Below are 25,963 nucleotides of genomic sequence, written 5' to 3'. Positions count from 1 at the left end.
GCAGATTCTGCCAGTGCTGTTTTTATCTAGGTTGGGAGATAGCTCCCTGATACTTTACTGTCATCTCCCCAGAATTCTCCCTGTAAATGAATTTTTTATAATGAATTACTCTTTAAATTTTATGTTATTTCATTAATGAATTTCTGTTAGGTGATGAAAAGCTTTAGGATTTTGAGCTTTTTTTGATTTGGAGAAAGATTACTGAATACCCACTAAGGATCTCAAGCAGAATAAACAAACAACAGCAACACTATTTAAAGGAAGTGTAGAAAAATTTGGAAGATCATGTTATTTTGCTTCACCTAGATTCTGTGATTTAGTATTGACCACATATTCTGATAGGCAGTCATTGTTTTTTTATTAAAAAAATTTAAAATAAAATAAAAATATTGGGGCTTATTAAATGAGGCTCAATAGACCAAAAAAATGTTTAAAACATAGAAGCAAAAGGTGAAAATAACAAAGACATAAATTTGTAATAAAAGAATTAGAAATCACTGTTCTAAAACTTCTGAGTCTTAATGAATTTACTAATTAAAAGATACCAATAATATTTTCCAATAGGATACAATTACCTGCTGCACATAATTTAAGATCTCCTCTAAATGTCTGAGTAGTTATCAAAGATTATAGAATTTTAGAATAAGATAAGACTTTAAAGATTGCTTTTATTTGATTGATTGACTTTAAATTGGAAAGATATTACTTCAGAAATTTGGAAATACTTCTCTGAGTATTACAGTGGAAAGCATGTCAGTAAAAGTAAGAGAAAATCGTATTGGTTTGTTGCATAGTGGGATATTTTTATATGCTGTGTGTTTCCTTTAGACAGTGATAAAACTACTGGAGGCTCATTTAGCTTCCATCTGTTATACTTTTAAAGAAAATTGCAGTTTAAAACAGATTTTGAAAATTACCCTTTGAACTCATGCAGGCTTTCTGAAAAAGCCTGTGTAGTCCACCAAAAGATGTCTAATATTCTCCAACATAAAATTTCCAAAAGAAAATGAGAGAGGAACTTTCAAAAAGTAATCAGTTTTTCATAGGTCGAAGTGCTCATGGTTTAATGAGAAAAATCAAAGTTAAATTTATTAGATAGAGGTTTAGATTTTTCTACAGTACTTTTATAATAAAGGCTTATTGATCTTGCTTATTGAACTATAAGTTAAAACACAGTGATAAATGTATTTTAATCATTAATAGTATGGATTTTATATCACCCAAATAAAGAGCATCTAACTTCTAAAATGGGTGGCATGGAAAAGGAAAGTTGCGCAGGAAGGAAAAACAATCGAATGTACTTTGTTAATAATATAAGTACCCTTTCTAGTGAAAATGCAAACTTAAGAATGCACTTGTGACTGTCCTGACAGCAGTGTTGTCCTCTCAGCTTCCACAGATGACAGTGCAGCCGAGAAGAAAGGGGGGACCCTGCATGCTGGCCTCATTGTCGGAATTCTCATCCTGGTCCTCATTGTAGCAGCAGCCATTCTTGTGACAGTCTACATGTATCACCATCCAACATCAGCAGCCAGCATCTTCTTTATCGAGGTAAGTTTCAGGTATTACCCATAAAGGCCATGCTTGCTGACAAACTCTCCATTTGCTAACATCACCTGCATTTTAATATTTAGCACATTACTTCATTTTGTGTTTGGGAGCTGGCTTATTTCTCTCTCTGTCTCTCTCTCTCTCTCTCTCTCTTTCTCTCTCTCTCTCACACACACACACACACACACACACACACGCACCGACACATACACACACACACTGATAGATTGCTTTCATATGATGAGTTCAGTTACTTCATCTCAGGAACTTTTAAAAAATAACCCATCTTGCCTTAAAGATCTAAAGGAAAATAGAAACCATACTTTTTTGTCCCATTACATCAAATATGTTAACCAGCTGTTCTCCTGATTCTAGGAGGAAATGCAGCATATGCTGGAGGCTAAAGAACATTTCTTAAATCAATTAATCAATAAATACTAATTAAGTACTGGTTGGGATGCGTGATACTCTATGGCAGGAATGCTCTCAAAATGCTCAAAACTACATAGGAAAAATAATAGTTTTCACTGTAAAATAGTAGATACAACAATAAGATAATGGTGTGGGCCATCACCACTATGTGTAATGTGTGTATATTTATACGTTTATATATAAATGCGCACATGCGCACACACACACACACACTCTCTCATACAAACACAAGGAAAGCACCATGCCTGATCAGTGTTGTGTTTTCATATATGGAATATAAATTCAGGCCCAGTGGCCCAGTGCAGTCAGGTGAAGGCCCAGAGTCTGTGTATAAAGGGCCAGAGCCAAACCCTGATGACCGGAGGCCTGGAACTGGGAAGCCTGACAGCCTGACAGGATAAAATCGGTGTGACCAAGTCGCCTCCTATCCTGCAGACGGTGTGGCTTCTGGCCGCCCCGTTTGTGCAGCTTTCTTTCCAACATCTTAATGGGGTCCCTGCTCGTCCAACATCAAATAAATACTGGAGAGCCATAAAGGAAATCCTTTCCCTTCAGAGTTTCAAACATGTAAATTTTAAATATCTTCCAGTTCATTGGTTGGTACACACAAAGGGTGCTTAGAATTTTATTTGCCTGTTGAGTAAGAAATTATACTGCCTTTTAGGTTATAAAGTTAAAATTACCTTTGTCACCTTTAAAAAGGAGGGTGATGAAAATCAATTAAATAATTGCTTAGAAGCCCTATATTGCCTCTCTGTTGTCTGTTGACTCAAGTTCAGCTTCTTTAGGTCAGCGTTCAAGGCCTTGGCAAACTGGATTTGTCTGTCCGTTCGGTCTTTATCCCATGGCTCCCAAACTCGAAGTTGGCATTGCCATCAAATTTCACTCTTTGTCCTTCTCCATGCATACCCCAAACTCTTCATGCCACCAAGGCATTGTTTATTCTGTCTCCTCCACCAAGAAAGCCCCCCACTTCCACCTCAGTTTTTTAGTTCAAGATCCAAACAGCCTTTAATGCCGTCTACCTTGTAAGCTTCCCTGGACCATCTCTCTTTCTGGACAGCTGAACATAACCTCTCTTTCTCCTCTGAAATTCTATCCATTGTAACATAGTTATATCTTTCTCCTGCATTTCTGTTCTGCATTAGAGTTAAATATATACATGATTTATTGTATCCTACCGACTTCAGGTTTGATAGAATTTGGAGTAAATAACTTAAGTTTCTTTCAAATAAGAGATACCCCATCAATATTCCCTGGGGGAAAAAAAGATAATAAATATACTAAGACATTTCAAAGTTCCACTAAAATTTCACATATGACATATTCCAGAAATGGAATCTTATTTAAAATCCTATGAATGGAGACATTATCAAGAGTTTCACTAGTTGGAAAGCTGTTAAGTTTTGTTAATGTGCTGGATTTCCACAGAAGAAACCAGAGAGCTAACCCGAGGTCACAAATGCATGCCTCAAAGAGCTGACAAGTGACAAGCTGTAAGCTTCAGCAACTAACCAGGCAACAGGCTGCTGCTGTCACCCCTCACATGTTTAAGCCTTTAATACACTGTGCAGTTTATTTTCTGACATCGTGAGAAAGAAGATACTGTGAAATATCTGATGGTGATGGTATTAGTGGAAAATTGCAGAGTGCAAAAGACCTACTTCACACCAGTCCACAGCAATCCCTGTATGAATACAAAGGGAGACTGCAGAATGGTGAAAGTATTTTTTTTTTCTGGCCTTTGCCTCTTTTAATTGGCCTTATTGTTTTATAATCAGAGCCTATATGTCCCTATGTTTGTGTGAATGTTTGTGGATACATGTATTTACAGAATACATGTATTTACAGAGCTATAAGGAATCCTTTTTTTGCATTATGAAAGCAATAGCTTTTCATTATAGAAAATTTGCAGAATTGTAAAAGGAAGAAACAGGGATCATTTACCATCCCAACATGCAGAAACAGTCACTCTTTCTATTTTAATTTATTTTCTTCAGGAATTTTTATGGGCATTATTTGATGTTTGCCCATTTAACACAATTGTGATTTCACCAAATTGCAAAATGACATTTTTTTTAATCAAATAACTTTTTCTATTATACCAACTCTTTGTAAAATGATATCATCTTAATGACTGTATACGATTTCATCAACATTCACTCAGTAGCTTTTTATTGATTGCCTTTTATGCTAAATGACAATTCAGAAAGCACTAGGGGCTTAACATTGCCCATAAGTCAAAAAGAACATCATTTCAAACCATTTAAGACTGTGTGTTAGTTTCCTATTGCTGCTATAACAAATTACCAAAAACCGAGTAGCTTAGAGCAGCACACAACTGTTGTCTTACAGCACTGGAAGTCAGATGCCTAAAGTTATTCTCACTGGGCCAAAGTCAAGTTGTCAGCAAGGCTGGTTTCTTCTAGAGGCCTCAGGCTTCAGCTGCCACTTTCCCTGCTAGAGGCTGCATGCATTCCTTGGCTCCTGGCCCCTTCTATGCATCATTCCAACCTCCGCTTCTGTCATCATATTTTTTACAACTAACTCCGAACCCTTACCATCTTCTTGTAAAGCCCCTTGTGATTATGTTGGGCACACATGGATAATCCAGGATAATCTTCTGAACCCCAGTTCTTTAATCTAAACACATCTACAAAGTTTGTTTTGCCTTAGAAGGTGCCACTGACTTTTTTTGGCAATTAGGTCAAGGACGTTTTGGGGGAGCCATTATTTTGCCTGCAAAAGACTGCATCAAATGCAATATGCATCACACACCACCCATTAATCTATGACATACTTTTGACCATAAGAAACATCCCAATTTCAGTGATATTAAAACATAACCCAATGTGTATCTTCTGTATGTCACAATGAAATCCAGATTGCATTGACCACTTGCAGGAATTAGTTCCTGTGCTAGATACTGTGTATACTGTGAGAGAACTTATTGATTTTACCTTCCCAGCAGGGGTGTCCAACCTTTTGGCATCTCTGGGCCACACTGGAAGAAGAAGAGTTGCCTTGGGCCACACATTAAGTACACAAACACTAACAAAAGCTGATGAGCAAAAAAAAAAAAGGTTTTCAGTAAATTTACAGTTTTGTGTTGGTCCATATTCATAGCCATCCTGGGCCGCATGTGGCCCACTAGCCATATACCCCTGTTAGTGGATATAGCAGAGTTAATGCAACCAATCTAATACAGTGGAGCATTGGGGCTCTTCTCATTTTTTGCTATTATAATTATCCATATTATGAACATAATAATGGTTAACAGTGAACATTTATTAAATTCACTAGTGGAAGTGATTCGTGCTTATTACCTCATTTAAGCTTCATGAAGGCTTTATAAGGCAGTAAGATTATCTCCCTGTCATAAATGAGGAAACTAAGGTACAGAATTTAAGTACGTTGCTCAACATCAGGCAGCTAGTCAGGGGTGGAGTCAATATTTGAGCCAAGGCTCTCCAGAGACCACATCCTGAACCACTAAGCAATTCCACTTCACTGTGTGTAGAAATATAGGAAGATGTGTATCTATGGACATACATTGTATGCTTAGAATAGATTACTGAAAATAGAATCAAAAGAAAGAAAGAAAGAATTTAAAAGTACTTAATTAATATTGCCAAAATTGTTGCCCAATAATGTCTACCAATTTACATAGCTACTGTTATTGTTTGTTTATAATGCTGATAAAGACAGTAGCTGTTATTTATGTTTTATTCTTGCAGAAAATATACACTAATTATATATTTTGTGGATATGAACACTCTTCCTCATCTAAAGTGTTCACATGGTATTTAGCTTTTAAACTTGTTTATAGGAAGGAAATGGGATAAAGTGTGAATTAAAATCTAACCTAGAAATATATTCTTATGTGGAGTTCTAAGTAAATGTGACTAAATACAATTAAATGAATGAAATGAAGAGAAAAGTAGATGAGAATGAGGAGGCCTTGATAATAAAACAAATCATCTCCCCATATATTGTATAGTTAAACAATAATTGAATTAACTATTTACATTCCATGCATTCATATACAGGATCGGTAACAAGGATTCCATTTTCCTAAGACATTCAGTAGTATATTTTTCATGAACTTATCTTCTGTGTTCCTCCTTCATCCTCTTCAGATCTTACACTGAGCATTTTCTTTCACTTTTCAATACTAAATGGCTTTCATGTTATGTTTACCTGTCTGCCTTTTCTCAGTAAATTTTTAAAAAGATATTTTATTTTGACCAAAATCATCATTATGCAAGAGTGACTAACATGCTTTAAAGTCTTTTTAAAAATTGTTTATTATTTTGAAACAAAGAGAAAACAGTCAAATAAGCGTGTGTCCCTTAATTTTTAATAGATTTTGATGGCACTACTAAGTCTTTAATTTTTTGTAAGAATTTAATATGCCTTATGTTCTACATTATATTTGCTGAATATTTCTAAGCATAAATTCTGTGGTTTTTAATATATTTTAGCGTTGCATGAATATGGATTACAGATGTAAACGTTTTTACTGTTGCGTACTATCACATAACACTAAGATTTTCAAATAAAATCTAATTGAAAGTAAAGAAAATATTATAAAGAGGTAATCATATAAAAAATTTCCATGGAAAGAGTCTATTTGAACTATAAATGAAAAAATTTAGACTAGCAAATGTAATAAAAGAATTCATTTTGAACACAACCCTTTATTTTTCTTAGTATTTTAAACAATAGTTGGTATTTAAACATTTATGTGCAAATTTACTGTTCTATATTAATATAAAAGAAGAGAAATGTGTAAGATCCTAGTAATCAAGATAACCAAAGCCTTAAAAAACGGATGCTATGAGTATAATATTGGAAGAGTTTTGTTTTGTTTTGTTTTGTTTTGTTTTGTTAGTAGAAAAGTAAAAAGTAAGAATTCTCACCTTGCTGCTGATGCTGTAAAATAGTACTAGAAATATCCTCAGAGAGAAAGGAACCAGTACTAAGAACTCATTTAAAAGTAGAAAAAGAGGAAAAAATGATAGGCGGAATGGCCCTCATATCTCAGGAAGGCACTAAAATTTCAATGACAATGGAGGCTGCCTTTAAATATATTATAATCCTTACCCTGAGGACTGGAGAAAATGCAGGCTATAGAGCTGTGCCATCCATGCGGTAGCCACTACCCCATGTAGCTATTTAGCACTAGAAATGTAGCTAGTCCTGAATGAAACCCATGTAAAATACATGCCAGATTTCATTAATTTTTATATTAATTACATGTTGAAATGAAAATAACGGGTATATTGGGTTAAATAAAATTACTTTATTAAAATTAACTTCACCAACTTCTACACATGGTTACTAGACACATAAAAGTACTTATGTGGGTCACACTGTATTTCTGGTAGACAATAATGGTTTATAAAGAAAACCTTGCAGAGGAGAACAGATTAGAAAGGAAATCTGATTTGCTTTGTATTTTCAGAAAGTGGGTAACCAAATGATTTTCCTTATGGGGGAGCAGAGGAGATAAGAAGCTTGAAGAGAGAAATGGCTAACAAAGCTATCTGACACATTGACCAATTTCCATTCAAATCACTCATTAATTCAGATTTGTTGAGCTCCTGTTATGTACCAGGTAGCCAAGGTACAGAGATCAATAAAAATGGACAAGAGGCCTCATGGAGCTTACATTTTTCTAGGGAGTGGAGACAGAGGATAAACATCTTAATCTAGGTATGGATTCCTAAATTGAAAGTTTAATTTTACAAATGAGGCAGTCTTCATAAATGCTTGAAGGAAAAATTTATCTTCTTGAGCAGTAAGATATTATTAGTCAAATAACCAAAGATACAAGAGTTTGTGATGGTATTTGTGTCCAAAACTTGTAATTTGATAATAAGTGAGATTATAATTATTGCTGTTCTTACCATTTCATCATTTAGAACTATGGAGATATAGATATATATATATTTTTTTTAAGGTAAAGTAAAATAAAAAAAATTACTATTCTCCAAAACAGTTAATTCTCCTAAATGACAAAACAATCCTACCATTCTTAAATTGTGCACACTGATTTGAATTAGAAATTGCATGATAGTGTTCACTTATTCACCCGGACAGAAACATCTAAATATCTGTCATTTTTCATATTATGTTGTAAAATTCCTGTTATTGTAAGAGTACCAAAATATCTGCCTTTGGTGTAATTGCCAGTATTTTCTATCAGCAAAATCATAGGATGTCAAAACAAAAAGAAACACGAGCATGCATGCAACCCAGGGATTCTGCAACTTCTCTTGAATAAAGTGTATGAATTCCCCAATTATCTACCACAGATACATTTCCTTAGAGTTTTATGTTTTATCTTAAAAATTTGTGTAAACTTTGCATTATATTCTATAATATAAACATATTTGCTTGGTGGGAAAAAAGGTGATTTCTCTCAGTCTTCTACTAAAGCTTCCATCCCGAAAGATAGTTCTCTCTTCTGTAACTAAGTGCGTTCCCAGCACCGCAGTCATGGCATACTTGTAGATGCTGCAAAACCTAAGTAAACTCAAACCAGCAAAGCCCTCTGTTCCTAGGATTAACCTATGTTGAAGTCAATTCCACATGAGGAATTAGAAACCCAGGATGGCAAAACAATCCGCCTCGGTCATGTGATGCCTAGTTTCTGAGCTGAGTCTTGAACTCAAAACTCCTTGTTCTGGTCCAGTATACTGTGCTGCTACAGAAAAGCATAACAACAGTCTGTGGAGCAGTTTGTCACTCCAGGGATTCCTCAACCCTATTAATATCTGTGGAGAACAAGGACCTATGGAGAATAGGATTAAAGACAGACAAGCAGCTGTGGCCCCCAACTTTTCCTGGCAATCGGTTGTGCTGCCAGGACAGAAGCCAGAAGGGAGTGAGGCAAGGATTCAAAGCCTGCTGCTGGGAGAAAAAAAGAAGAGTGTTTAAAAAGTCTGGCCTCCTGCTCTGCAGCTGCTACATGAATAGCACTCAGGAGTCAGGAACATATGATCCGTTGCTTAACCTGTATAGTAAATACAGAATCATTTCACAGACCTACAGAACTTATTTTTTATCTTAAAGTCAGATGTTTTTTATAAGAGTTTTGCCCTTAAGGCATTCCCTAGTCTTATTTCTGTCCAAAAGAAAACTTAAGGAAAAACTGATTCATTGAAACAATGTATTTTTATTTCTCAGAGGAGGCAAAAGATGGCCCTTACTTTTGATGAACTGCTTCAAAAAAGGAAAGATTAGGCTAAACCTTACCGAAATAGTTTGACACACTCATTAAAGAAGCCGTTTTATTAGATGGCAGCATTTCAGAAACATAGTAAAATATGAGGGGAAATAGATGAAACCAATTTTTTTCCCGCATTGTTAGGATGTTTGTGGTTTTCTTTTCTACTCTATTCTAATATGCTGGAATTTTATTCATGTATATCACTGAATGTTTTTGAGAGAGCTCCCATACATGGTGATTCTTCCATATATAAGATTTCTTCTATAAATGTCATCTTTAATTTACTCTTGTGGATAACATATTTTAATTTAAATTCCTAAAAGTAAAATATTGTTTCTAATTTAATGAAATGTTTTCTTCCCTTCACTGCGAACAATTATTAAAACTAATAGATAAAATATTGACACTTCACTGAGTTCCCTGCTCTAATTCCTTCTTAATTACTCTTCCCTAACTTACCATTTTTAATGCTGCGTAAAGCCATGAAATAAATGATAGATATGTATTTCTATTTATGTGTCTACATTTTACATATATATAAAATGTCTACGTAAAGTGAATAGATGAAAGAACCAAATGAATAAATAAAAATCTGCAGAGTTATAATTCACTTGAGCAGCTGTAAGTACTTGACATATGTTTTAGGGATTCAGATCCTTTCCTTCTGTTACCTCTTTAAAAGAAGATTATTCTACTTACAGTACCAACTGTTGAGTAATTTCTTCCTTGTGACTTTGGTAACTGTTCTTTGTTAAAATAAATACATCTTTCTGATTTTGGAGACAGAGGATAGAATTTTAATCTTAGCAGTAGTTATTGCTTCACAATAATAATGAATGTATTATATTCAATTATAAGTTTATTCTTCCCACTAATTCCACATGCTATAATTTTTTTCTGGCAGAAATACAAAACAACTAAAAATAAGTTGATTATTATGACATCCTTTGGCTTATAAATAATACTAAAATAATTTGTGATTTTTAGATGATTAAAATTTTGAATTTGAATTCAGGAGGTTAAAAAAATTCAGAACTAGAGGAATAAAAATATAAGGAAATGTATTTTAAGTGATAAAAGTAATCACGCTCTTTGCAATTCTATTAGAAGTGATTAACCAAAGGTACTTTTAATTTGCAAATGGATTAAGATTATTTTGCTCTATTTTCTAGAAGCAATGACTCTATTAAAACTTTCCTAATATAAACAAAATACTTTTGATTCAAAATCAAAATACCTTTTTTATATTAAATAGTCAGAATTATTATAGTTCTACATACTCTACTTTAAACTTATAACAATATTTATATTTTAATAAAAAAAGCCATTCATCTATTTCATTGATTCAAAAAATTTTTATGAACATTGACACTGTGCTAAATGTTATCTTTGGCAAAGACTTTGAAAGAAAAGTGGTATTTGTTTTGTTAAAAGGAGGGAAAAAAATGTATGGTAGTTTTTCAAAATCTTTTCAAAATGTGAGGTAAAGTTCTAGCGTTCTAGTAAGGGTTGATCTCTTAACTGTATATCATATGTTTTTTGTTTTATATCTGAATATATGTCACACATTATTTTCCTTTTTCAGTTTTTCTTTGCTGTTTACCTTGAAATAGCTGAGTTACAGTAGCTTGTAATTGTACTTGGGTCTTAAATATGTACACATTTAATATGGAGAAAATTTGATGTAGAGTAAGGATAGGTAAAGGACACTAAATTTTAGTGAGAAAAGTAATCTCAAAATGTATAATTTGTAGTACGCAACTATCTAGTTAAAAGCGCATCATGTTACACGAAGAGCAGGAAGGCATCTCACCATAGTGGCCGGGAGCACTCTGCGCCCCCCGTGCTTATAGAGAGAGCAACACTGTCAACCTAAAATGTGTTCAGAGAAGGGTGATTAAGAATATTAAAGACCTCTGATCCATGCAGGAAATGGCAACAAATGCTTGGAAGTGCTTGGAAAATGTTTACAATATTTTTTTCCATATTTTAGTTTATTTACATTGTTTTAAATGCAGTTGCTAATATACAACTACTGTAATGTTATATGTCAATTATACCACAATAAAAAATATAAAAAATAAATGCAATTGCTAATTTACACATGCACACTATGCATAATTTCTATATGCACATTCTAAGCTTCCACTGGGTACACATAGCACCTAGGCAATGGAGAGGCCGAGATGGAAAACGTCTCATCTAGGCCTGGTAAGAAGTTGCTTGCCTATACGGTGGTCTGGGGCTATTCTGTGAGCAAGAAATAAACTTTAATTAAGTCATTGAGGAAATCAAGAAAAGATGGATTATTAATAGATAAAATAGCATCAAATGGATATAAAGCCACATAATAAATTCATTAAAATAATGAAAACTTGGGGAAAATCATGGGGCTGGGTATGTTTTGGCAAACAACATAATTGCACTAGAGTTTGTTAAAGAAGAAAAGTATATAAAAAAGGAACCAGATGGATTAACAATTGAGGATGCTGAGCAAAGCCAAATCAAAGGGAAAATTAGGTTATAAATATATCGATAGTGGCAAACCCAAATGTAAAAGCAATGAAATTGTCGTGGAAAACACTGAAATTATAGAAAGTTATCAAGGAAGATACTGTTTATTAAAAAATACTAGTGTATAGCCCTGCCTGGTGTCGCTCAGTGGATTGAGTGCCATCCTGCCAACCAAAGGGTTGCTGGCTTGATTCCTAGTCAGGGCACATGCCTTGGTTGCAGGCCAGGTCCCCACTTGGGGTCATATAAGAGGCAACCACATATTGATTCTCTTCCTCTCTTTTTCGCTCCTTTTCCCTCTCTCTAAAAATAAATAAATAGAATATTTTAAAAAAAAATTCTGGAGTACAGAAAAGGTAAGGCAAAAAGATATATTTTTTATTTAAATTTTTATTTACCAACTGTACAATCTATTTAGCAGAATATATTAAATATTTAGGGTAATTAAAAATTTTAGTTTATGTCTTCTTAAAATGAAGTGATTTATGGTATCAGTCGGGCAAATAAATAACCAGAGTTTGTGAAATTTAAAATGTTTTTCTATTAACTCTGGTTAAGGGGTAGAACTAACTGATCAGTTCTTTTAAGGAACTGACTTAAAGACAAAATCAGGAAAACTTTATTCATTGTTTTTTTTTTTAATTCTTGCTGAAATTTGATAACAGTGTGGAAACTTCAGGGGACAGCATATCTGTCTCATTCATTGTTTTTATCCCCAACTACTTTTAGCACAATGCTTAGTAAATATTTGCTGAGTAAATGGTCTCATCTAAAACTACCCAACTGAAACTTCAATAAACAGAATCATGAAATGATAGATGGTTGAAAGTAGCAGGAAATGTAATGAAAAATCAAGTGCAGTGGTTCACAACTTTTTGTATTGTATGTCTCACCTAAAGAGAAATTAACCTCCATTATCCTGAAAATAAACATTTGCATGCTTGAAAATATAAACAACTTCTTAAATTGTAACATTGATGTTGCAGAATTTGATGCATTCAGACATTTTTAGATCAAATCCTATTGGAATATTGTAATCAAGTCATTCACAGTATATTTTAAACTCATATAGTTAATGTCATTAATTAAATACAGCCTTTTAAAAAATATTGGAATATATTTATCAGTATAAAGGCTGCTTGGAGGTTGTAGGCTCATGCTAAGTAGAGAACCAGTGTTTGTCTACTTTCTCATTTTATACATGAGAACATGATTGGCAAGAGATGGAAAGTGATTTGCCTAATGCCTTAATGTTTGACAATAACAGAGTCAGGAACCAATAAAAACAGTAGAGCCGTGGTTGGTGTGTCTCAGTAGACTGAGTGCTGGCCTGTGAACCAAAGGGTTACCAGTTCAATTCCCAGTCAAGGCACATGTCTGGGCTGTGGGCCAGGTCCCCAGTAAGGGGCATGTGATAGGCAACCACACATTGATGTTTCTCTCCGTCCCTTTCTCCCTCCCTTCCCCTCTCTCTAAAAATAAAGAAATAAAATATTTTTTTTAAAAAGAAAATAAAATAATAAAATAGAATAGAATAAAATAAAATACAGTAGAGAGACTGCAGTGCAGAGAGGCTGACCTTGTATAAATTCTAGCTTAACTTACTAACTTTGTGACTTTTGGTCAATTTCTCATGCTTTCTTAGTAACCCAATCAGGAATTAAAACTAAATTTGCTGACTCCCAAACAGGCTCTTTTTTAAAATAGTCATTAGTTTCAGCCAAAATTTATTTATTTTCATACATCCCTATACTATTTCCTTAAACAAATATTGGCGAGTTATCCAAATGCTAAAAGAAAGAGAAAAAGAAGAAGTACTATAAATAATTCACAAACCATGTCCTTAACCCCTGATATAAAACCATAAACTGTGCAATAAAATAGTTATTTTTTGACTAATTGGCATATCCCAGATATGTTGCTTTTTTATTTATTTATTTCACTTTTAAAATGTTGTAAACATTGGAGTTATGTCCAGGACTATAACCTGGCTCACATAATAGCATTAGAATGGCTATCAGTACTTCTTTGTAATTGGATGAACGTCTTAACACTGTTAACTAGGATTTTGTGGTAATTACATGAATCTTTGTAAAGGACAGTAATGAACATCACTGGAGGCCCTAAGGAATGATTAAACACTGACATTTATCATATATAACGTTATATGAAAACATAGCTATTAATGCATCTGAAATACCTCTGCAATTGATCTTCTACAGCACATATTCCTTAACTTTTATTTTCCTGCCATACTAATGCTATATAGTTCTAATTCTCAGGATCATAATTTTTTTTAATCTCCAAATTGATTTGAGTTAGAATGTATCCAAAGTTCCAAAATAAATAGGTCAAGATTGTCACATTTTAAAAAGGTACATCATTATGAATATTCATTTTTTAATATAGTACCTTAAATAGGTGACAGGTTTGCTATATGCCTTTTAAATTTTTCTAACACTTTTCATTTCACTTAAACATAGAAAAATTAAACACATGTCATGAAATACCAGTATACTATAATAGATCTGTGTTTGCCCTGGTTTGATTGGTAAACATTATTCTAAATCTTCAAATAAATAGTGTTCACTCTTGAATTTTATAGCTAAATCACTTTATTTGGTTGTGTCCTAATCTTGTGATTAAATTTGGATTAAAGTACACAACCTTTGAGGTCAGAAAGTAGCTGACTACCATTGTTAAGATCATGGCTAAATAAAGCTTAATTTGCCAGCTTTTGTTTGACCTCATTAAGAAACACATGGATGCTCAGATACAAGTAATTTTATGAGAACAACCTCTTGAGGAACACAGCCTGTCTCATTGTTGTAATGAGTTTCACTAACTCACATTGGACTTTTATTGAACATTTATGACCAGAGCAGCATTATCTTGTCTTTTAACCAACAGTGAACTGGCCTGTATTCACATTCATTGAAAATTACTGTTCCCCAGAGTAAATTGCCTATCTAATAGCAAATTATTATTCTATTTTAGGAGAAAACAACCACTTGTGGCAATGTGGTTCAAAAAAATCAAGGGATATTGCCAAATGCCATATCAACATGATATTATGAACTAAGGCTACTGCTGAGGAAGGCTGGATACTTCTCAGCTTGTGTCACAGGAAATCAACCAAAACTAAAGCTCCTGTTTATGCAGTGCAGTTTCATATATGTGTTTAATATCACAGAGGGGTGACTAGAGTAAATATTATTCCAGTTTGCCTGGACTGTCCCAATATATATCTTTTTTCTGATATAATTGTTAATAGTTCCCTGATTTACTCTAAAAAAAGTCATATAGTCACCCTATGTATAATCAGATTTTCCAGTTTATTATATATGTGGACATATAGAACATAAAAACTTTAGAGGCCAAATAGCTACATATGAATTCAAAAATAAAATAATCACCGAAGGTATAATCAATGCTGAATAAAGGGTGTAGTTGAGTACTATGAAGTTCTTAGGAAAGACAGATTAATCAAGGAATTTAATTTAAAAGGTAGTATTTGAGCATTCTTGAAAGAGTGCTCAAGCAAAGAGGAAGGGGAGATGACATTTCACATGGAAGAAAGGTATATGATTTTACAAAATCATTAAGTCAAGAAAGCACAAGATGAATCAACTTATTCAACTATATATTAATATCTATGGACGGGAACTGAGAATGCCTTTAATGTAGATGGAGGTTAGATGTGACAGGCTTTGAAGAACTAACCAGAAAATCTTGACTTTAATCTATAGGCAGGGAGAATCAATGATACAATAAAGAAATAGATTTTGAAAATGGAAAAAGGCTGGAAAAAGCTGAAAGAGTGAAAGAACACTCAGGGCAGAAATAGACGGCTGTATCAGTAATCTATGTACGAGGTGATAACTGAGAGCTGAATTAGGGTGTCCATAGAAGAAGTAGAATGGGGCTAATTCAAGAGCTCTAAAAGAAGATAGAACTCAGCAATTTTAATTTGCATAAAGCTTTGTGTATGAAAGTACTTGCAATCAATTATCTTTGATTCTCACCTACTTCTCAATGGAGTTTGTAAATGTAGGCATTATTATATCTCTCTTCTATTGATCAGTAACTGAGATTCTAAGAAATTAAACAATTTCCAAAAAATTCCTGTGGATAATTAGTAATCAAAGTGGGGAATGTGTCTTGATTCTTTGTACTAAATATGTAAGGTAAAGAAGCAAGAAGGAAAGAAAATTCCAAAGTACAAAATCTGAGCAACTGGGAAATTAAAGTTTTCAGGAGTGGAATTAGAAATGTCAGAAGACAGTTAGTTTAGGAATGAAAATGGGGGGGGGGTGTGTTAAGCAGGTTTGATTTGAGCTGATGGGTAAATCACATTTGGGCCTCTCAAAAACACTGAGGAAAAGAAATAGATTAAGGTGAGAAAATAATCGAAGTTAAAATAGTAGAAGTTGAAATCCAAGAAAATAAAAAGGGATTCTAGGGGAAGAGGCAGATTAGAGAATTCATGACTAAACTTTAGGATACGTTAACACTTAGTGTTTATAAAGCAGGAAAGGAGATAAGTTGAAAAGTGAAAAATAAATAAACAATACGCAAGATAATAAACCATCATAGAAAGCCATCAAAAGGGATTCAGTCAAGAATGAAGGGTAGGCAGCAGAGTGGAGTGCTCTAGAGAAGTGGCAGAATAAGAGAGAAAAAAGGAAAGACTTGACAATGAAATCATTTGTAACCTGCCAGAATGCTTTTTCAAGAGAGGAGACAGACACCAAACTTAAGGGGATAAAAAAATGAGTTTGTAATATAAAGGCAATGTATTCAGTCAGATGTTCATCGGAGAGGTAGTCCTGGGGATACAAATAAACGTCAAATGGAGAGTTGTTGCAACACTGAATGCAGGTATAAGGTAAAGAAACAATGAAAGGTTTGTTTTAAGGTACTTGGGAAGGAGGAAGAAGTGAAGTGACTTCACAGAAGAGACAGGATTGAGTAGGAAAAGCATTAACTATGCAATAGGGGAAGAGCATCTTTTTATTTCAGATAAGATGAAAGGATGAATACTTACAAAGGCATTAATGAAGAGAGAGAGGACAGGTTTGGCTCCTTCTTTATAGCTTAATCTTCTCTAGATAAAAAAGGGGTGATGACATACAGAATCAAGGGAGGGCAGCATGGACTGGGTGGCGTTTGGGTGTACCATAAAGATTTAACAAGAGAAGCATAATTGTTAACTTCCCGACTTGGGGCTCTGTTAACCTGAATATGTGGCTTGTTCCTGCAGTAGTTGGGACTCCTTATAGCCTGGAATAGGAAAAGAGAGAAGTTGAGGATTTTTAATAAGGATGATAGAATTTATCCAGGATGGATTGTCGGATACATGTGGGAACAGAGTATACGTTGACTGCCATGGCATTCAGACTGGCTGGAAGGTAAGTGAACTGTAGAGAGTAATGAGAGGCAGTGTTTCATAATCTGAAGGAATTTGAGTCAGTGCAGTGCCATAAGGTGGCCTGGCCTGCGAGGTGGCTGTTTTGAGATGAGGTAGAATGGGCAGTATAGAAGAGATGGACGTGGATAAACAAAGCACATAAAAGCAGTGGCTGATGTTTTCTAAAAACCTGGAATGAGAAAAGCACCAAAGATGGTGGCATAGGTAAACACAATTCACCTCCTTGCACTTCCACATCAAAATTACAACTAAATTATAGAACAACCATCATTCGGAACCATCAGATATCAAGTCTAAAGGAAGTCTGACAACTATGAAATTAAAGAAACCACATCCACCCAAACTGGTAGAGAGGCGGAGATACAGAACAGGCTGGTCCCACATCCATGTGTGGTAAATAAAAATTCAGAGGGGGTACCTTGGGAACAAGGAGTCTAAGCCCCACACTAGCCCCCCCAGCCCAGGGATCCAGCACCAGGTAGGTAAGTCCCTGTAACTTTTGGCTGCAAAAACCAGTGGAGATTGACTCAGTGGAAAAAAACTTTTGGAGTCCCAAGTAGTTCCTCTTAAGGAACCCACACATGGAGTTACTCAGACTCACTCTGAGCTCCAGCACTGGGGTAGCAGCTTGAGAGGCATCAGTTGCATATGGGGAGGAACAGAAGTGTCTGGCATCAGGGCAAGTGCTGGGGGACTGCTTTATCCCAGATAGAAAAGTAGGCAGAGGCCATTGTCCCTTTTCTGAATCCTCCACCAACAGAGTCACAGAGCTGGCAAATGGGTACCATTTCTGAGACTCCATCAACCTGGCCAACAGTTTGCATCGCCATGGAGTTCCCCTGAGGCTCTGTCCCACCCAACTTACAGCTGTTAACTATGGCTTCTTCATATGAATGGCTGGTCTTTGGCCCATGCTTCATAACTTCCTAAATCCTTTCAAACAAGCAACAGCCAGCCTCAGTGAGCCTCCAGCCCCCATACCTTTTGCTAAGTGGTGCCAGCCCTGGCACTAGCAGCAGCCAGCCTGGATTCATAGCTTGACTTCACCTGGAACTCCAAGCCCAGCACATAAAGCAGCCATCTCAGATTGCTTTATAGCTCAGGCAGGGTGGCACAGGGGAAAATACAGGTGGGGGCTGACTTTGGCCTGCACAACCCAGGAAATTCCCAGGGCCTGCACACCCAGTGGAGAGCCATAGACTACGTCAGAGCACCACCACCCTATCCTTGCACAGCTGATCTTCCACAGAGGGCAGAGGTTGATGATCAGTAGTCACAACCCATCCCTGCAGCTGACTAGCCTGGGTAAATCCCTCCCACTAACCTGCCAACAGTAAAAAGGCTGAACTACAAGAAGAAGGTATACTTAGCCCACATAAGGGCACACCTCGAGTATCTGGCTTGGGAGAAAAGGGAGTCTGTGCCACTGTACCCTACAGGACACCTACTACAATAGACCAGCGGCCAAAACAGAAAGTCATAGCAGCTCTACCTAGTACATAAAAACAAACACAGGGAGGCATCCAAAATGAAGAAACAAAGAAACAAGGCCCAAATGAAAGGACAGAACAAAACCACAGGAAAAGAACTAAGTGGAATGGAGATAACCAACCTATCAGGTGCAGAGTTCAAAACACGGTTATAAGGCTGCTCTGGAAACTTAATGGGGACAACCAACACATTAAAAAGATCCAGTTAGAAATGAAGGTTACACTAATTGGAATAAAGGCCAATCAGAACAACAAGGAGAAAAAGGAATCCAAAAACTGAGTATAGCCTAACCAGCCTCTCTTACAACTTCAAGCATTCCAACATTCCCATCATGGGGATGCAAGAAAGAGAAGAGAAAGCAAGAAATTGGAACTCTATTTGAAAAAACAGTGAAAGAAAACTCCCCTAATTTGGTGAAGGAAATAGACATGCAAATCTAGGAAGCACAGAGAGTCGCAAACAAGATGGATGCAAAGAGGCCTACTCCAAGATACGTCATAATTAAACTGCCAAAGGTTAAAGATAAATAGAGAATCTTAAAGGGAGCAAAAGGAAAGCAGTTAGTTACCTACAAGGGAGTTCCCATAAGACTGTCAGTTGATTTCTCCAAAGAAAATTTGCAGACTAGAAAAGACTGGCAAGAAGTATTCAAAGTGATCAAAAGTAAAGACCTACGATTGAGATTACTTTATCCAGCAAAGCTGTCATTTAGAATGGAAGGGCAGATAAAGAGCTTCCCATACATGGTAAAACTAAAAGAGCTCATCATCACCAAACAATTATTATATGAAATGTTAAATGGACTTATTTAAGAAAAAGAAGAGGATCAAAACTGTGAACAATAAAATGGCAATAAATACATAACAACATTTGTATCTAAAAACAAACTAAGCAAACAAGATTAGAGACAGAATTATGAACACGGAGAATGTTTTGATGGTTGCCAGATGGGAGGGGGTGTGGGGGAATGGGTGAAGAGGTGAGGTGTTTAATAAATACAAATAGATAGTTACAGAATAGCCGTGGGGATGCAAAGTACAGTATAGGAAATGGAGTCGCCAAAGAACTTATACCATGGACCATGGACATGAACAATGGTGGGGCGATTGCCTGAGGGACTGGGAGGTGCTGAGTAGAAGGAAGCAAAGGGGAGAAAATTGGGACAATTGTAATAGCATATTTAAGAAAATATAATTTTTAAAAAAGACCTAGAATGAGTCCTGCAAGTAGCACCAAGGCTCCAGTGATGGGGAGTTGTATTCTCTGCCCTTTGTCTTTATAGTCAGTCTGCCCAGAAAGTTATCTCTGATGACTTGAGTCCAAATGAAGGTCTCTTTTCTCAAAATTCATAGTATTTATTGTCAAATGCTTTCAGAAGATACTTGATACTATATTGAGTAATCTAATCTTTTGTCTGTTTGTTTTTAGCTTGTACTAGTGGTTAGCTCCTGTTCAGGCATTTGTATGCAAATGTATTATTTAACCTAAACATACTTTAAATGCCTTAAGTTCAGTACTGTGTTTTGTTATATAGGTGTGTAAACAGGAATTTTATCAGCTGACCTAAATGCAGTTATTCCCATGTGAATGCACCAATAGTGGCTATCATCAGTCCATTTGGGTTACAAAGTGGCTAATAATGGGCTAAAGTCAAAAGAAGAAAATAGAAAGTCAAGAAGAGAGCTTGGCACTCAAGAATCTGGATGCAGTGCCCATTGTTGGGCATAGACCATGGAATAAGTTCTATGCAATTCGACACAAACACTTATTGTGAGTTTCCTTGTGCATAACACTTTGCTAGACATGGTAGATCAAGAAGAAACCAAGGGCAGGGCACTAGGAGCTATCTGCCAAAGTGCAGATAATAAGGGAGTGCATTGTTGGTAGAAAGTGGTAAAATTATAATAAAACTGTCAAAATTAAGGTTAGCTTTTCATTACCATGATGTGCCAGAACTCCTAAACTGAGTTAGAAACTTTTGCTGATCAAAGCTCTAAAGAGGTGATTCAGTTACTGTTGAATTTTACTGACAATACATATGTAAACTTCATCTTGGCACAATTTTATTACTTAGTCCTCAGTAAACATTGTCTTCTGTATGGAAGTTAATTCAGAGGACTCCCAATTACACACCTGGCACTGACAGTAGACTCAGCTGTATGCATTCATTTAGAGAATGAGTTCATAAGAGTCTGGAATCTTTTGTACTTTTAGGCTCAGTGGGTACTCTAGCCCATATGGTACTACATATATCTGTGTTAAAATAGTAGGTTTTGGATAAAGAATGGTAACATTGTGGTTGTAAAGATGAAGAAACAAGACTGACTGCAATTAGAAGCTACTTCAATTCTATTATTGCAAAGTGCAAAGCATTCTGTGATCCTTCTGGAGTTCGTTCATTTGGCAGTATTCCTTCATCTTTTACCTTTTTTCAAAGTTATGTTAATTCATTCTATTTTCCTTTTTTTGTATGGTAATATTTTTGTAATTTTTTTACTGATATGTTTATATCTATGAAGTGCAAAACAAGAAGCATTTCTGGTCATTATTATTTATTTTTTTCTGTCTTCATTTCTTTTCTGAACATTATTATTATTCATTTTTTATGATTATTACCAAAAGTAATGTTGTCTTACGGTGGAGGCATAAGGTACAAAACGGATCTCCTCCAGATGTCAGATATATTCAGTGCACCATTGCTATTACTATTTCAGAGTTGAATGGAATATGACATTTGACTGCGGGACATATACAGGCACTGTATGTATACAACCACAATGTGTGCTAAAGTATGACAAGAGATATAGAAATACCATCAGGAAATGTCTGAGACAATGCAGGAAAGTGAAAGTGACTTCTAATCTATAGGTGAAAAACCAGAAAGCTTTCTTGGAAATCATGTAAAATGGATAGTGTGTGGATAGGTAAACACAGTGAAGTAAGTAGCAGTCCAGGTGAGGGGAATAAACACAAGCAAAGGCTCAGGGTGAGGCACGCTGGGACACAGGCATGGAACCAAGAGAAATATGGTTTGACAGTGGTTCTCAACCTTCCCTGTGCACCTGACCAACTTGAAAAATTTTTTAAAAGTACACTGCATAGCCCACAGCCAGAGATCCTGAATTAGTTGGCCGAGATGGGCCTCGATATAAGTACTCTCTTTTTCTTTTTCTTTTTTTTTTTTTAATCTCCCCAGGTGATGTTATTTTCAGTCAGGTCTAAGAACCACCATGAATGAAAGGCTGTGAAAGAAAATAATAGTCATTAAATGTTTTAAGTGTGTGATGTAAAGGTGTTTCTCCCCCAACCCCACATCCCCCCAAAGAAGATATTTTTTTCACGTATTAAAGAGTTTGTACTTAATTTAGCAGCCAACGTAGAACCACTTAATTTTTGTTTTGAGAATACTTTACCTTTCAGAAAATCACATAAATAATATGATGGCTTTGTTAATCCCAGTTTATAGCTATTCTCTACATGCTTTGGGACAATTTTCATCTCAGACAGGTACCAACTCTCTGGTTATGGTAACTAATTATTCAAGATCATACCAGGGCAGTTCTAGAATGAGGGCAACATACCAATTGCAAGTAGTAATTGTAGACTGAGAAAGAGGATGATAAGACAACTTCCACATGAAGAAGAGCAGCCAATATCAGATGAGCACACAATATATAAAAGAACACCCACGTTTTCTTTTCACATGAGTTATTGTCTGGAACTCTTAGCCACACCAGAAAACAGACCAGTCAATTTGAGTTATTCTTTTTAAAGAAAAAGAGACCTATAATTTATGAAGCAAAGTGGCAAAACCACAAACAGAAGTAGTTTATTTTAATTAGATTGTGAGTTTGCCTGGCCAGGGCTGTAAAACATTGTGTGTCCCTATTGATAAGATTGTTAAATAAAATATAAGACACTAGATAAATTTGAATTTCAAATTTTAAAAATGAGTAAATTTTAGTATGAATAGGTCCTGTGAATTATCGTTTTTAAAAATTATTCATTGTTTACCTGAAATTCAAATGGAACTGATGTTCTATATTTTGCTAAATCTGGCAACCCAGACATATAGCTTGTTAAGACTGAAATAATAGTCAACATAAAATATGGAGAATAGAGAATAATTGGTATTTAACGGTATAAAAAAGTTAAAGAAATCCCTTTTCATGAATAAACTTTATCAAAGCTAAATACAGAAAGCTTATCCCAGCTGTACAACATGTGTTCAGTTCCCATGAAGGTCCATGGGAAACACAAGGAAGGTTAAAGTTCACTACTGTTTCCTTCACTCACTCTTTGAAGAGACCTTAGACAAAATACCACATTCACTCTTCAGAGTGTGTAGTGTGGACCAAGGGCATCAGCATCACCAGGGCCTTATTTGAAATGCAGAGTCCCAACCTCCCTAATGAGTCAGCTTGTGCGTTTTAACAAGCTCCCTCGTGATTTGTATGCACAGCCAAGCTTGAGAAACAGATTTAGTTCTCCAGTTTCCAGAAACATGCTCTGAGAAGGTTCAGGATCTGCAGGCTCACTCACGGCTCAGGCAGAGTGTGTAATAGGGTTAATTACTGTTTCCATCACAATGTGGGGAGACCTACTCTGTGCAACCCTATTTGGGCAATAAGGTAAAATTTCATTGGAACGAAGAGTCTAGGACTTTAGCATTTGTTCAATTAAAAAAGAAAAGAAGTGTAGAAAATAATAATGTGGTTCATTTCATTTTTCAAGCGGAGAAACTGAGTAACAAAGAAAACATGTGACTTTGCCTAAATCCTATGCTGGGAATTGACAGATGCTGTTTAAGTCTCCTGATTCCAGTTTCTTTCTGCTCCCCAACGGCTAACTGAAGAAAGCAGCACAGAACACCAGAAATTTCCAGCCAACTGCTTGTCAAGTGCCCTATTGCACCACAGGTGTCTTCCAGCTGGGCCTTGAATTTTAAAATCGGTGCCTTTTCTTTACACTCATGCCTAATAACTTCCTTTCAAAGCTCATCTAACCCAACAAAAAGCAATATCTGCTTCACTGCCTGAGAAGTCTCCAGCTGCAGTTTTGTGTACACTGCTAACTGAGGGTATCCTGCAGGTTTGTTTATGGATATTTCAGCTAATTATCTTGCCACCGACCATTGAGACAGATTTGGGTGACTGTCCAATTAAGAGCACTGAGGAGTAATTAGGGAGAATACCTGATTGCACAGCCCACTCCAGTGCTGACATAGCAAAGTGAACATTGACTTCTGAATGTGATTAATCACATAAATAATTCTCGGACATGAAATTAGAGATCACCCATGCATTACACCCACTAATGTTTTAAGGCATTATTTCCCGAACCTCCGTAATGAATTGTACTACATTCCAGTTTGGATTATTGAATTGCAGCATATGTCCTTCTCTGTTAGCAAGGGATCTTGTGTCCCAATCAGCTTCTGCAGTAATTTGAGTTAGCTTTTCTAAAAAGAAGACAGATTTGGACATGTCTAAGCCTTGAGAAATACATGAGAAATGCCAGGTTGTGATCTCAACACTTTGTGCCAGAGCCAGACCCCAGGTTTCTAGGTCCCTTTGTGCACTGGGTAGATGCCTCACATTATAGCAGTATCAACATTGGAGATTTTTCTTTTCTTTTTTTAAGTATATTTTATTGATTATGCTATTACAGTTGCCCAGCTTTTTCTCCTCTTTATCCCCCCACCACCCTGCACCTCCTCCCCACCCTCCGACATCCTCCCCCCACCTTAGTTCATGTCCGTGGGTTGTACATACAAGTTCTGTGGCTTCACCATTTCCTATACTATTCTTAACCTCCCCCTGCCTATTTTATGCCTACCAGTTATGCTTCTTATTCCCTGTACCTTTTCCCCTGCCATTCTCCCCCTCCCCTTCCCCACTGATAACCCTCCATGTGATCTCCATTCCTGTTATTCTTTTCCTGTCCTAGTTGTTTGCTTAGTTTTCGTTTTAGTTTTTTAGGTTCAGTTATTGATAATAGTGAGTTTGTCGTCATTTTACTGTTCATAGTTTTTGATCTTCTTCTATTTCTTAGATAAGTCCCTTTAACATTTCATATAATAAGGGCATGGTGATGATGAACTCCTTTAACTTTATCTGGGAAGCACTTTATCTGCCCTTGCATTCTAAATGATAGCTTTGCTGGATGCAGAAATCTTGGATGCAGGTCCTCACCTTTCATGACTTTGAATACTTCTTTCCAGCCACTTCTTGACTGAAAGGTTTCTCCTAAGAAATCAGCTGATAACCTTATGGGAACTCCTTTGTAGGTAACCCTCTCCTCTCTCTTGCTGCTTTTAAGATTCTCGCCCTATCTTTAATCTTGGGTAATTTAATTATGATGTGCCTTGGTGTATTCCTCCTTGAGTTTAATTTCTTTGGGACTCTCTGAGCTTCCTGGACTCCCTGGAAGTTTATTTCCTTCACTAGATTGTTCAAAAACATTTTCAGTTTCTTGTTCTTCCTCTTCTCCTTCTGTCACACCTATGATTCGGATGTTGGAACTTTTAAAGTTGTCCCAGAGGTTCCTAAACCTCTTCATTTTCATGAATTCCGGTGTCTTTATTCTGTTCCGATTGGATGTTTTTTTCTTCCCTTTGTTCCAACTTGTTGATTTGAATCCCAGTTTCCTTCCCTTCACTGTTGGTTCCCTGTATATTTTCCTTTTTTTTTCACTTGTATAGCTTTCATGTTTTCCTTCATTTTGCAACAGAATTCAGTCATTTCTGTGAGCATCCTGATCACCATTGTTTTGAACTGTGCATCTGATAGGTTGGCTATCTCCTCATCACTTAGTTCTTTTTCTGGAGTTTTGATCTGTTCTTTCATTTAGGCCATAAATCTTTGTCTCAGCATACCTGTTATGTTGTAGGGAGGGAGGGAGGCTGTATGTTGGGAAGGGGTCAGAGAGGGAAGAATGAGCTTGCTTGCTCCCCTCTCACCCCACTTCCCGTCACTTCCCTAGCTTCTCACAAGTGGATTGTGCCCTTTCAGGTGCTGATTCCAGGGTGGGAGGATTGGTGTAGGTTCTAGGACCCTACAGGTCTCTCCAATGGACTTTCCTGTTGGGAGTTTCTCCCGCAGCCACAACCCCCATAGGTTTTTATGGCCAAAGGTCTTGAGTCTTTAGTTTCCTGGTCAGCCAGCCCCTGCCTCACCCAAGCAGTCCACAGCCTTGCCGAGGGTCCTCTCGCTGCCTGTCTCCACCCCTCCTACTGGTCTGAATGAATGTTTCTTCATGAGCTCCTTGGTTGTTAGAGTTCCATGCAGTTTGGTTTTTGGCAGTTC

General features: G+C 36.1%; 1 protein-coding gene across 2 annotated transcripts in view; it reads left to right on the top strand.

The window, feature by feature from the left end:
• The window catches only part of PLXDC2 (plexin domain containing 2), a 404,494-nt gene that overhangs the window by 365,163 nt on the left and 13,368 nt on the right, over positions 1-25,963 (top strand). For both annotated transcript variants that reach the window (XM_054592949.1, XM_054592940.1), the window contains one exon: positions 1,391-1,551. In XM_054592949.1, the coding sequence (XP_054448924.1) occupies positions 1,391-1,551 (161 nt within the window). The remainder of the gene's footprint in view (positions 1-1,390; positions 1,552-25,963) is intronic.

The sequence above is a fragment of the Pteronotus mesoamericanus genome, unplaced genomic scaffold, assembly GCF_021234165.1.
Source record: "Pteronotus mesoamericanus isolate MK-2021 breed Mesoamerican mustached bat unplaced genomic scaffold, CSHL_Meso_final contig_130, whole genome shotgun sequence".
NCBI lineage: Eukaryota > Metazoa > Chordata > Mammalia > Chiroptera > Mormoopidae > Pteronotus > Pteronotus mesoamericanus.
This window is presented reverse-complemented; position numbering and strand designations above follow the sequence as displayed.